This window comes from Pollicipes pollicipes, unplaced genomic scaffold (assembly GCF_011947565.3).
Source record: "Pollicipes pollicipes isolate AB1234 unplaced genomic scaffold, Ppol_2.1 Scaffold_6138;HRSCAF=7277_pilon_pilon_pilon, whole genome shotgun sequence".
Lineage (NCBI taxonomy): Eukaryota > Metazoa > Arthropoda > Thecostraca > Pollicipedomorpha > Pollicipedidae > Pollicipes > Pollicipes pollicipes.
In genome coordinates this window covers 36,971,298-36,984,904 of record NW_023596818.1, presented here as the reverse complement: position 1 = coordinate 36,984,904, position 13,607 = coordinate 36,971,298, and the positions used below count along the sequence as shown (strand labels likewise).

Here is a 13,607-nt window from a genome sequence, read left to right as displayed (position 1 = left end):
GCAGCGGCGAGGTGCAGACCGCCTGCGGGCACACGGGCCGGTCACCGCCGGCGCTCGCTCGCCGCCGGCCAGCGCCCGTCCACGGCCTACAGCCGGCGGCGCGCCGGACAACACTCACAGCCGACACGGAAACAGCCGTCTTGAGCCGGAGACATGAAGCAGTGGTAAGCTTGTGACCAACGAACATCAGCGGCCAGCGCCTATGAAAAGTATCACACAATGAGCACTGAAGTCTTCGACTATGAAACGCCTTTGTCACCTTATTCGTCCTAATGTTCACCCTATCAAGATCATCGTCTAATCACCCTCCGTACACAGAGTACCCTCGGCTGCACACGCGACCGCTCGCCGCCGGACCGAGACGGGAGCCCGGTGGCGGCGGCAGCGCCACCCGCCCTGACCTTCTCCTGAGTGCGAGGCTTGGGGCGAGGCCGCTCCACCACCACAGCCGGCGGCGGCGGCGGCGGCGGCGCCACCAGCGCCACCTGCCGCAGCGCCAGCTGGCTCTGCAGGTCACGAGCTTCGGCCTGCAGCCGCCAGGATCGCTGCTGCTCGGCCGTCAGCTGGTCGGCCAGCTGGCGGCCGCGAGCCTGCTCGCCGCGCAGGCTGGACTCGACGCTGGCCAGCTGACGACGGAGGGCGCAGCGGTCAGGTCAGGTCAAGTCAGGTCAGGCCAGATCAGATCAGGTCAGGCCAGATCAGGTCGATGGCCGGCCGCTGCACCAGGGCTGATGGACGAACCGACGGGATAAACGGAGGGAGAAAAGCATGGGGACAGTGACCCATGAGGAGGACTAACAGACGCATACTGGCTGCGGGGTTGATGGCAGGATTCAGTGGAGCAATAGACACTCACCTAGCAACGGCCTGCTTTTGCTTGATGGGAAACAGAAGCTAGTAAGTCTCACAGGAAAGACTTGAAGCTAGTGCAGTGACGACAAATCGCTTCCTCGACCCGCAACAAGAACACAGGTTACACAAGCTCGGACACACGGCCACCTGAGCCCGCAGCCAGACCAAAAACAGTCACCTGAGCCCGCAGTGATGACAGCGTGGCCTGCTGCTCCCGCTGCCACTCCTGGTCGCTGCCGATCTCGGACAGCTTCTCATTCGCCGAGCGCAGCAGCTCGTTCTCACGCTGCGTCGGCGCCGCGGAGACGGGGGGGGGGGGGGGGGGGGGACGAGGGTCAATTAGCCACCCCAGCCGAGACAAGCCCCGTGTATGACGACCGCGGGCCGCAGTTGCCATGGACCCGGATCATCCGGCCCGCTGACAGGCGACACCGAATGGAGCCGTCACCGCACCGCAGCGGCCCGCAACGAACGTGGGCAGCGCTGGCGGCGTCAGGGATGCCACGACAGCCTCGCCGCGTCGATAACGCCGGCACCGCGATCAGCGCGCCGACACACCGCCTGACACCGGCGGCAGCACAAGCCCGACGCCAGCCGACGCCAGCCGCCGCCTCGGTGAACTCTCAGCGGCCGGACTCTGAACGGGCCGACTCTGAGCAGTTGGACCGCTAGCTGGCGGTGTTACCTGAGCGTCGCGCAGGGACGCCTCGAGCTCGTCCGCACGCTGGCGCGCCTGGCCGGCGGCGGCCGCCTCCTTCTGCAGCTGCTCGCTTCGCCTTTGCTCCTCCTCGTGCAGCCGGGTCAGCTCAGCTGCACGGCCAGGTCAGGTCAGGTCAGGTCAGCTGGGGTCGAGTTAAGTGAGGTCTGCTTAGGTCAAGTATGGTCCAATTACCTCGGCGGTGTCTTTTCAGACCAGGTCAGGTCAGCAGACCAGGTCGACATGTGGGATCAAGTCGGGTCAGGTCAGTGGTCAAGTTGAGTCATATCAGGTCGGCTCAGATCAGGTTAGGTTGCGTTACAGACCGGCTCCAGCAGAATCAAATTCGGTTCGGTAAGACTGAACCATTTGAGATCAGACGGCGCTGAATTCGATCACGTGATGCCAGTTCAGCACAGGTGATGCTGGGTCCGGACGCCACAGGCCAGGGGTCAGGGCTTAGGCAGGCCGGGCCGGCTCGGATCAGGTCAGGTCAGGTTCAGCCAGAGGTCACTGGTCCGCCTCAGACTGGGCCTGTGAGAGTTCTATGGGGCCATAACTCACAGCACGCCGGCATAGGACGGCGAACCCGGGTCCCCCACTATGGCCACTGGCTGGTGGGCTTCAGAAACGGTACCACCAGCCGTTTCGCTGCTAGATCTGCTAGGATCGGCATTTAAATCGGTATTGGTTTAAAAATGCATGCAATACAAGGGACGACACGTTCGCTACGGGGATCAAAGTTTCCAAACACCCTAGCAGCCATGCACCACACGTATACCCGTCCAGATACGACACCAGCTGGGGGTCTGCATAGAATCCAAAGAATTCACAGCATGTGGTTCTTCTGGACCAGATCAGAAATACAGCCAGGTCCAAAACCGGATGGCAGTCCCAAAAATGCCTCAGGGCATAAAAGTCAGCAACCGGGCCGAGATGGTTTTCACCTGCTTTATCCCCCCTTCCCCTTCCCCCCCCCCCCCCCCCCCCCAGAACTCATATCGTTTGTCACGCTACGGCACCGAGCTCCGAGGCTGAGACCACAGCGCTAAGATGTCGCTTGGAGATCGTGGTATTCGCTTCCTCGCGACACATCTTTGCTTCATTATATACTTGTTTTATTCACACTATATAAAATATACTATGTATTTAATGTATCAACGATACCTTGCGTATACTATTGATATGCGTTTTTGCTACCGCAATGCAACAATCAATTATGCCGGCGAAAGCGATACAATCTGTTACCTTCTCGACAACCACACGAAATTGGACGTCACGCCTGTGCCACGGCTCAACACACCAGAAAACGCATCGGCAGCCCCTCCGCGTGCCGTCGCGGCTTGTAGGTGGGCCTCTCACCGGCCTCAGCACCACGACTTACCGATCTCACGGGCGGCAGGCCTCTCACCAGCCTCAGCACCGCGACTCACCGATCTCCCGGGCGGCGGGCCTCTCACCGGCCTCAGCATCGCGACTCACCGATCTCACGGGCGGCAGGCCTCTCACCGGCCTCAGCACCGCGACTCGCCGATCTCCCGGACGGCGGGCATCTCGCAGGCCTCAGCGTCGCGACTCACCGATCTCCCGGACGGCGGGCCTCTCACCGGCCTCAGCGTCGCGACTCACCGATCTCCTGGGCGGCAGACCTCTCATCGGCCTCAGCACCGCGACTCACCGATCTCCCGGGCGGCAGGCCTCTCACCGGCCTCAGCACCGCGACTCACCGATCTCTCGGGCGGCGCGCTCGTAGGCGGGCCTCTCGGTGCGCAGCGTCTCCTCCAGCGACTGTGTGTGCGCCTGCAAGGCCGTCAGCCGACTGGCCGTCTGCTTCAGCTCCCGCTGCAGCTTGATCATCTCCACGTTCTCGGCCAGCTTGGAGCGGTTGGCTGTGGGGCAGGGCGGGCGTGGCGGAAGCGCGCGGAATACAAACGGGACGGGGCGCGCCAGCTGGGTGTGGCTCGTGGGATGCAGCCGAGGAGTGGATGTGTGAGGTACATATCACATCAGCAGGGTGAGCCGCAGCAACCGAAGAGGGAATGTGTGGGGTACAGACCACACCAGCGGGGCGGGCCGCAGCAGCCGAGGAGTGGATGTGTGAGGTACAGATCACACCAGCGGGGCGGGCCGCAGCAGCCGAGGATTGGATGTGTGGGGTACAGACCACACTAGCGGGGCAGGCCGCAGCAGCCGAGGAGTGGATGTGTGAGGTACAGATCACACCAGCGGGGCGGGCCGCAGCAGCCGAGGAGGGAATGTATGAGGTACAGACCACACCAGCGGGGCGGGCCGCAGCAGCCGAGGAGTGGATGTGTGAGGTACAGACCACACCAGCGGGGCGGGCCGCAGCAGCCGAGGAGTGGATGTGTGGGGTACAGACCACACTAGCGGGACAGGCCGCAGCAGCCAGGCGGCTGAGGTGAGTCGTAACAGCAGCACAACCATGTCACGGTCGCTGCTCCCTAACGCTCATCCGGTGCATGACGCATCAGAGTCGGCTCGCTCCGACGACGTCAATGATTTTTACTGCGCTAAACGCGTGTCAACAGATGATGTGGAGCCGAAATGCAACCGAAGTGGCTCGGTGTGCTCGTGCATTCCTCACTAACCGTGGTTGGCCTGGTTCCTCAGCACCTCCACCTCCTCCTCATGCTCCAGCTCCTTCACGCGACTCTGCTCCTTCAGCATCTCCAGCTCCTGAGCAGCACAAGAGCGTACTGAGCCCCGGCCCTCCGCGCCCAGCCAACCGGCAAATCCAGCCAGCAAAACACTGCTGGCGTACGTGAGCTGTGTTATCGCCATACCCCTGCTTAGATGATTGACCTGAAGACATAATGTACATAGCATGGAAAGTTGGCTACCTTGTTGCCTCATTATAGGCTTACCTTGCCTCGTAGCATTCGGTCCCCTCCCATGCTTAAGGAGACCCCTTGTGGTGCTGTTAACTCAGTAGACTGGATGAAATCAACAGCACCTCCATACAGACACACACGCTTCCACTCGCCTCAGAGAGCGTGCGCATCCAACGTCATCCACACGGAGACGGCCGCGTAGAACTTCCCCGGCTGCCACCGACGACTGCGACGTCGGGCCCGCCGATCGAGCTGACATCTGTCGGCGTCTGGGCGCACTCGAAGTCTCGGCAGCCGCCGTGGCGGCCGCGCCCGCCACCCACCTGCTCGTACATGTTGCACTGCTCGCGGAGCGTGGAGAACGTCTCGTCAAGCTGTCGGTTGCGGTCGGCGAGCGCGGCGGACTGCTGCTGCAGGTGCGCGGCCGTCTGGCGCGCCTCCACCAGCAGCTGCTCGGCGTACGGCGGCAGCTGCGGCTCAGCAGCGGTTGGCTGCCGCTTCTGCGAGCTGCCGGCCGGCCGGAGAGTCAGCGGTCACAGCCGAGGCAAGGATCACCGTCCACTCGCCATCAGGCCGACGGGCTCCCCCGTCTGCAATCATCTGACTAACGAGCATGCAATCATCTGCGGCAGTGTCATGCACAATGCAAGGTGGGGATCTGATGTTTTGCATCCCTTACCCTCTCCCCCACCCCTCCAAAAAAAAAAATGGAATACTGGACCAATAACACAGTCATCTAAAGAACACTTTACACATGAAGTAGGTAAGCCCAGATGGTTCTGATCAAGACAGACTAGACCCAGCAAGCCGCGTAGATCCGTTGGTTGGCTGAACGGGCCCGGCGGCGCTCACCTGGTCTTGGAGCTGGGCCGGGAGGAGGGCCGTCGCGGCGGCTCCGGTTTGGCCGAGAGGCCACGGCCCGGCCGGCCCTGGCTGGTGTTCACCTGCTGGCGCGCCACCAGCAGCTTGTCCTGCGGCCGCGTCAGACGTACGCCACGTCACGAACGGCGCGTGACACCGCCGCAGCTGCGTCACACACTCGTCATGCCACGGACACGGTGACGCATCGCCGCGCGCACGTCACGTCACACGGGTGTGTGACGTGACGTCACAGTGGCACAGCACAAACGTCACAGCGACATCAGCTGCGTGTTGTCGGTAAAATCCAGACGTCTCGCTGCGGGAACAATACGGAAAACAAACAGTAATGGGCAAGCGGAACACGACAAACAGCAACAGGCGAGCGGGTCTGGCCCCTTCACATCTCCGTCACACGCACGAGCCGTACATGCCGAACCGGAAGGGAACCGGGTCGACCCAGATGCTGGGAGAAAGCTTGAGCTGCGCTCCCGAGATCCGTGACCTGACCTTTAGCCGCTTCCCCTCCCCAGGATCCGTGGCCTGACCCTGAGCGGCGCCACGGCCATCCGTGACCTGACCTTGAGCTGAGCCACCTGGCGCTCCATCTGGCTGATCTGGTCCTGCTGCGACTGGATCAGCTCGGCCGTCTCCGGGTCTCGCTGGCGGGCCGGCGCCTCGCCCCGCTTCTTGCGGTCCTGCACCAGACGCAGCAGCTTGGTGGCCAGCCTGGTGCACGCAGCGACGAGGTTAGACACGCACGCGCGCACCGAGCTGCGGGTCGGTCGGCTCGTCGTGACATGTGACGTCAGGCGGGCAGTGATGACGTCACATGCGAGCCATCACGCCAGTCTTACATCAGGTGGGATAGTGGTAATGGTGGATGCAGGCATCGCATGTTCACATTAGGGCGGTCTGCTCCATGCAGGTGGGCAAATTTCGCCGACCAGCCATTAAAAACGACTAAAAAAATGAATCAGCCCAAGTCCCACACACGATTTTCTCATGGCCAGGAAAGCAGAATATTGTGGCCTGGTTCCATACATAAAACAATAATGTCTGTGACCTCACAAAAAATGTGGCGATGTTGCTTGGCAGAAGGTGCGTGACAAAATACCCTATCTTAGCACTGAAGGCAAGACAAAAAATTAATTAATAAAGGACAGTGCCTAAAAATAACAAAACACTAGCAAAAAAGCCTCATTATCAATCACATCTCATTCATAGAAAACAATCCAAAAGGATGGTTGGGGCTTTCCTTTTGATCTTGTCCTCCTGTTTGTGGCAATGCTTCTTGAGGATGTGGTTCTCCTCCAGGAGGCGGAGGTGTCTGTCCTCTAGCTCCTCACGGGACAGCTTGTTGATCCCCGCCCGCTCCTGCACCAGCAGCGACTCTGGCGGCCGACGTACACCAGTACACTGACCATGGCATAACACAACTAATACCCTTCTTGCCCTCCAGAGCTCAGGCTAGCAAAACCTAACAAATTGTTGTGTGGATGAGGAGCCCCTAATGTGCTTTTGTACTCATGTGTGCCATACTAATACCCATAAGTGCCATTTATGCTAGAGCCTATCTGATGAAGCTTTCCAGGAGCTGTGAACCATTTTCTGCATTATTGTTGCACTCAGAGTTTTGGGGATAGCAGGAGAGGTCTATACAGGGCTCATTTAACACCATCTGTTTTGGGTCACTGCATGGCATGGTCTCATATGTATGAGCTTGTTAAGTGGTTGCAAACAATCTAAGGTCATTTTTTGCCAACTTAAATTTTTGTCTTAGTTCAGAAATGATGGGGCAGCATAGCCCTATCCCCACAGTCAGTCTGTGTTATGGAGAATAGTAAATAGGGGTGAGGGTTAAGAGGTTAAACTTCTTACCTTTTTCATGGAACATGCTTCTGCTGTGTTTCTCTTTTTCATTCATGTCTTTCACTGGTATCATATCACTCTCATCACCATCCATGACAAAGCAATTTATTTGCTTAGGACATGAACACTGCTGGTTCCTCAGTCAATGTGAGATCCATTTCATCTCAGATTTATTATGCAAATCCCTGTGAAATAGAGGATTGCATTAGATTCAATTAAGAACAACAGTCATACCAAACAGCAACATTTATTCTACTTTTGCACACAAGGCCTATCAGTTCTTTCTTAGCATAACAAAGCTATGTTGTCCCCGAATGTGCTCATAACTGTTTTTATCAATAGCTATTATTCAATTTCTGTTGCTTGCTGCTTATCTTATTAAATTCAACAAGAGGTGTGAGGTAAAAGCACAAGATTTGCCATGCTTCTCTTCCATTTCCAGGGTTAGTTTACAAATTAGCCCCCTGTGGTGCAATGTAAAAATGAGCCAAAGCTACTTTTTAAAGCTTTGCCAAAAAGGCAAATATTTCTCTTTGGTTCATTTCACCTTCCTGACTTCACTTTTTTATGGCATGAACATGGATGTCGTAGGAGGCACCAGAGCTAGGGGCAATGCAGAATTTTGCAATGTAGGGGCTGGTGGCAATGGAAATGTCAATGAAGTGGAACAATAAGCATGATTTTTTTGTGGCCCTTTTCATGCGACACCAAAATAAAGGTAATTTTGAATGCTTTCTTGATTGGAGGGCTACCCCCACCCTTTCCTTACCTTATCTGCCATCCATCAATGGTGTAACTCAAATTTGTCATTAATGTTACCACACCACAGAAGCACATGCTTTATTGTATGAAGTATTACAACATAACACATTTCAGTCTATTTGATTTGTTTAACTGGCATTTCAATCCAAACATGTGAGTACCAAAATGCATGGCACATTAAGTACGTTAGAATTCCCAAAAGACTGAGAAAAGATGACAACATTGTAATCATATTCAAGGATAGAGTAAACAATGTTGTCATAATCTCCAAGGATCACTCCTGTATGTGCTCCCAGTGCCCATCTTCTTTAACATCTTATACAGAGGTCACAATGAAGCTCATATCCAGTCAAAGATGATGTGTCTAGGCCTGAACCCTGGTGCCTCACCTTGGCAGTAAGCCTGGGATCTTTTCCTTTGCCCTTATTTCCGCACACATTTTCCATGGACTATGAGGCACTTGCACACTAGCCAATGATACGTTGCAGACCATCATGCGCCTGCATCAAAAAGTACTACAATACTCCGCTATTTACGCAAATGAGGACCCCTCACAATGCGGCCGGCCGACAAACCCATCGCGGATCACAGCAGGAACAAACCAAAACAAATATTTTAGGGATGGACAAGAAGGTTAGCTGGTCTTGTAATAAATAGAGTATCATGGCTTGATGTTTATAACCTTCATCAGTTTTGTTCGTCAGTGCGCTAAATGAGCCGTAGATTATTTTCCACACGAAAATGAATCCGTCACTCTTTGTTCTTGCAACTAATATAATGCTACAACATAGGTTTACATATCGATAAACCGATAGCTTGATCAAAAGAGAAGCTCTATTACGAAATCGGCGCAGAGTTCTCACACCTGACGCGTTACCAAACAGCGGCAGGCGTTGGCTGTGTCGTGGGGCTGAGGTGTATCGGACGGTGAATTATTACTCTGCAGTCCATTCAACCTGAAAGGTCTGTACAACGGTTTGATTCGTGGGTTTGATTGCGTACACTTATTTTCTTTTTTGGCCATAGATGATTTGAAAGATACGTCTTAGCTTTGCCCAACTTGACCTCTAGGACATAGGTTGGTCGCTTGTTAAAATGTGTTGGGAGCGGTGGTTGAATGGTTAGAGCATTCGACTCTGGACACGCCGGTCTTGGGCTCGAGCCCCTACCACACGCTACTGTATTCCATATTGCACCTGGTAAAGATAACTGTTTTGAGATGGCCTGTGCAGTTGAGGAAATGAAGCCCAGTTATGAAAATGTTGATTAAAAATGTGTTGTGTGATAGGAATTCAATTTCGTTTAAAACTTTTGGATGGAAGATGATGCATAACCTTCATTGCTAACTTAATAGGTTTATTTTTCCATGAGCATAAGTTATGTGGCTGGCTTCCACAAAGTGTTATTGAGGTTGTTTATGTTTATTTTAATGTGGTCTGCACTCCCTCTTTTCATTGGTAGGTTTGCACTTCAAAATTTGGTTCTTAGATGCATCAATTTCACTGCTTAACAAAATTCAGTATCACATGTCCAAGTTGGTAATGATAATTGATAGTCATTGTTGTCATCATAGCATCATGCTGCCCACATGGCTAGAATCACTGTCAGTAATAACCCAGCTTACTGTTTCTTTAAAAGAAAAGAGCTAAAAACATAACTGGGAATTTGTCAAGACCAGCTCTTGATTACACTGCTAAAGGGTCAAGTCCACAATTGCTTGACCCAGAGGTACAGGGTTTGGTACCCTTTGGTGCCCACCTATCCTGCTAGGGTGAGAGGCAGTACATATTATATATGGAAAGATCAAAGTGTGCATTTCAAAAGCCAATTAGGAATATGGTTTTATGTGTTCTAACACCCACAAGAGCTTCACAAGCATCTGGTGCAGTTCATTGGGAGTAATATGTTACTAAAATATTTACATTCTTACATGCCTTGGCCACAGTTGATAACATCTTCATGCATTCTCATCATGTTCCAGTAATAATTAACAATAGATTAAGTCATTATATGTGGGTTTTGGGGATTGAAATTATGAGGTCTTGCCTTGCTTGATGTGAGATGTTGCCATCAGTGATTAAGTGTTTCCAGAGTGGTGGCCAATTGCTGTGTACATTAGAATGTGCTGCAATGGCACCATATGCCGAGAATAACCCTCAAAGCAAAAGCTGTTAAACCATTTTGATCATGCCAGGGGCAGGGGGCAGATGGATAATGGCATTCTCCTTAAAGGACACTGAGGGTAGACACAACTTACACTTAGAACTTTGTGTAGTGATCCCAGCATTCATTTTCCATCTGCTCTCACCCAGAACTATCAAAAAAGCATGCCAGTACATTCCCACCCTAAGCTGACACCATTAGGATGTACCTGACCCATGCCTTTGACTATTTTCTGACCCATAGGCTATCAGAGCCAATGTTGATGCTGGAACTTGAAAATTTGAAGCATCAGGCAAGGTTTATGTAAAACAACAGATGTCATTTAGATGGAGAGTAGGCTTCACAACTACATGAGTGTGTAGTAAAAAAAGACCTTCTCTATTCTCTAAGCCATTTCATTAGTTTTTGTAGTTTTTTAGACTTAAACATATGCTGTCAGCCACTGTTCCCAACATTTTGCATATTTATGGTAGCTGCTGCTTCCATGTTAGCTATGTGTCACTTGGGTGAAGTGTCCAAGGATGAATGTGACAATATGTATTCCAGTCCCAGGCAATGTTGCATTGCTTCTTGCTCTGCAGACTGGTTTCAGTGATTATTCTGCTGTCACCCAGCTTGTGCACAGGCTTAACTCCACATCTCAGTTCCATCCCTCTGGTGGCATTCAGCAGCAGCTTGTGTCACTTCAGTCTGGCTGGGGCCTCAGACTCCTGCTGAGCCCACAGGCCAGCCGGCCGGAGCCTCAGACTCGTGCTGAGCCCGCGGAGCGGCCGGTCGGCGCCCTCCCCTCCAGCAGCGAGGACGGTGTGCTGACGGTTGACGCTGTCCGCAGCCGGCACCATGTCGTCGCGCCGTGCCGCTACCCGGCGGGGGGTCACCAAGAAGCGCGCCCAGCGCGCCACCTCCAACGTGTTCGCCATGTTCGGCCAGGCGCAAATCCAAGAGTTCAAAGAGGCCTTCAACATGATCGACCAGAACAGGGACGGCTTCATTGACAAAGAGGACCTGCACGATATGCTGGCCTCGCTCGGTACGTGGGCTCACTCGGAAGCGCGCCTCGGCCCAAACAGGCGGGCCCCTGGGATGTGATCGGCGAGGGCCCAGTTTGATTCAGGATGTGTCACACTTGTCGGTTTTTTCCCCACGTGTTTTCATTACGGAGTGCAGTGTGTTTGGTCGGTGATGATGTTCTCAGTTTTGTCAGACATATAGCGGACAGAGTGGTGGCTACTCACGCTGGAAGCTGACAACCATCCGTACAGATTGTCATGCCAGACGAGTTAACACTCTCTACGCTTTGAAGTCCTCTGGGTTCCTAAAATCAACGTTATCCGTAATGCAACACCACATAATGTTCGCGCCTGGTTACATCAGGATTTTAGGTAATTTTTTAAGGAAAAGATTCTTATCAGACATATTTGTGTTAGGATATTCCAGCACTTTCGTGTTACGGGCGATCTCTCTGTCACGCGACATTTTTCAATATGACCTTTGTCACGCATAATCTTTATCCCTGGGGGTATTTTGTCGCACGATATTTATCCCTTTTTACTTGCCGCTCAAGCTATCATTGACTACTGCCACATTTGTCCCACACGATGATTGTCTCGCGCGATATTTGCCGTACGAACCTCAGCCTGGCACGCCACCTTGCGCCCGGCGTCCGGGTGCGTCGGGATCGCGGTGCCGGTGTTGGCCTTCTCAGTGACCTGGGAGCGGCGCTCCATCCGCGGATCGGGGCTGAAGCTGTGCCGCACGCTGTCTCCGCGAGGCCCGCTCAGGCAGCGCGTGACCCTGCCGTCCCCGCTCCGGCAGGCAAGGACCCGACCGACGACTACCTGGAGGGCATGATGGGCGAGGCGCCCGGTCCCATCAACTTCACCATGTTCCTCACGCTGTTCGGCGAGCGGCTGCAGGGCACCGACCCCGAGGAGGTCATCAAGAACGCCTTCGGCTGCTTCGACGAGGACAACGCCGGCGTCATCTCGGAGGACCGGCTGCGCGAGCTGCTGACCACCATGGGCGACCGCTTCACCGACGATGAGGTCAGCTAGCCGGCCGGCCGCGCCTGTGGACGGGGCGGGAGGGCGCCAGCATGGTGGCTGTGGTGGGGCTGTACGTGCGGGTGTGTGTGATGTGTGTTGAGTTGGGGAGACTGCGTGGCAATGGGCGGGGGTCACTCACCGGCGCGTGCAGCTGGGATTAGTCCCTGCCGCAGACAGTCCCTGATGATACACGTGGCGTCATTGGTCGGAGCAATCCAAGCAGCGTGAAAACCCTGGTGCAGGAATTCAGTGAGGCGTTCTTGATTGGCAGATGCGCCAGCCAGGACGGCGCATCTGCCAATGAAAGATTGGCATCATTGCATCAGATGCGATCTTTGCACCAGATTGCATCGTGCTGATACAAGATCTTGCATTAAATACAAGATTAAAACCTTGTTGTCAACACAAGGTTTCGCGATCGCCGTCACATTCGGCGTCGCATGTGCGCAATGCAGCATCGAGTGGTCGTTTTGGTCTTAATCACGAAAACTGACCTTGTGCTTTCCATGTGGGAAAACTACAAGCATCGATGTATGAAAAAGCAAACTGGGGCTGACAGCAAAGCGAAGGTCCCCGTGTGCTGAAGGCCCACCAATTCATACTGGACCACGCACGTTAAAACGGTGGCGGGCTTTTCACAGAACTGTCTCCCATTGAACGTCCGTGCTGTGTCTCCAACGTCTTGTCCGTCCGACAGGTGGAGGACATGTACAAGGAGGCGCCGATCAAGGGCGGCATGTTCGACTACGTCGAGTTCACGCGCATCCTCAAGCACGGCGCCAAGGACAAGGATGAACAGTGATGGTGCTCGGCGGCGACAATCCCACCATTGCGCTGGGTCGTGCCGATACGATCGGCGCGTCAACCCCGGCCAAATCGGAAACGGGACTTCTCGGCGAGAGGATGGTCATGCGATCATAGCACTTTGTGCCAGCTATTTTTCCACGCGTTTTCGCCAGTTCGTGCGGTGTCTGATGCCTAAGTGATTGTTAGCAGCGTGCGGACTCCTTTTTTTGAGTCGACTTCGCGGTGGTAAGATCACATTCCTCTAATAGTGTATCACCAAATGCATACACCGTAATACGCCGTGCTTAATTTATCCAACGCAAGATGTGATAGTTGTAAGATGGCATCGTATTTAATACAAGGTTTTTCAACATGTCGGATTTGATAGCAAGCATGCAGTTACGAGCTGGAGGCAGGGAATTCGTCTCCATTCCAAACGGTGAAAAACGCCGTAGCACAACCTCTGCGCTTCAATCACGGATCTGGAAAGTACCAGGGGCCACGCATTTCTGGCAGAGCTTGCTCCTAAGAATGTGGGCCGCGACTGGGGAAGGTGGCCAATTACTTCGTAGAATACCCAAAATACCCCGATGTCAATCGAAGGCACATCTGCTGCGCTCTTCACGCCAAAGATGGCCCTACAAGGCCACTGGCGTGCGGAGGTCCATCAGACCTAAAGACGGACATCGGCGGAGCGTCAGCGTGAACCACGCTGTGCCA

The 13,607-nt window shown here is 54.1% G+C and overlaps 2 protein-coding genes across 2 annotated transcripts; one reads left to right on the top strand and one right to left on the bottom strand.

Moving 5' to 3' along the window:
* Positions 1–114: 114 nt before the first annotated feature.
* LOC119105638 (protein fantom) lies at positions 115–8,450 on the bottom strand. The gene is made up of 12 exons (XM_037229097.1): positions 8,283–8,450; positions 7,141–7,316; positions 6,518–6,653; positions 5,841–5,988; positions 5,254–5,372; positions 4,725–4,908; positions 4,159–4,246; positions 3,277–3,438; positions 1,538–1,662; positions 1,031–1,138; positions 550–626; positions 115–139 (listed from the first exon to the last, which is right to left on the bottom strand). Exons 2-12 carry the CDS (start codon positions 7,223–7,225, stop codon positions 115–117), a joined length of 1,257 nt encoding a protein of 418 aa, XP_037084992.1. The 5' UTR covers positions 7,226–7,316; positions 8,283–8,450.
* A 303-nt stretch (positions 8,451–8,753) lies between these two features.
* LOC119106381 (myosin regulatory light chain sqh) lies at positions 8,754–13,260 on the top strand. Its single transcript, XM_037230014.1, has 4 exons — positions 8,754–8,856; positions 10,889–11,086; positions 11,872–12,101; positions 12,799–13,260. The coding sequence occupies exons 2-4, from the start codon at positions 10,897–10,899 to the stop codon at positions 12,901–12,903; spliced, it is 525 nt and encodes a 174-aa protein (XP_037085909.1). The 5' UTR covers positions 8,754–8,856; positions 10,889–10,896; the 3' UTR covers positions 12,904–13,260.
* The last annotated feature ends 347 nt before the right edge of the window (positions 13,261–13,607 follow it).

Bases quoted from the DNA above. Each gene is read 5' to 3' on its own strand.
- LOC119105638 (XM_037229097.1), bottom strand. From the start codon at position 7,225: ATGGATGGTGATGAGAGTGATATGATACCAGTGAAAGACATGAATGAA. The intron at 5,373-5,840 runs GTCAGGTCACGG...ACGCGGCCGCAG, and splicing joins GCCAGGTGGCTCAGCTCAAG to GACAAGCTGCTGGTGGCGCG. The intron at 1,663-3,276 runs GTGAGTCGCGGT...CTGGCCGTGCAG, and splicing joins GCGCGCCGCCCGAGAGATCG to CTGAGCTGACCCGGCTGCAC.
- LOC119106381 (XM_037230014.1), top strand. From the start codon at position 10,897: ATGTCGTCGCGCCGTGCCGCTACCCGGCGGGGGGTCACCAAGAAGCGC. The intron at 11,087-11,871 runs GTACGTGGGCTC...CCGCTCCGGCAG, and splicing joins CGATATGCTGGCCTCGCTCG to GCAAGGACCCGACCGACGAC. The intron at 12,102-12,798 runs GTCAGCTAGCCG...TCCGTCCGACAG, and splicing joins ACCGCTTCACCGACGATGAG to GTGGAGGACATGTACAAGGA.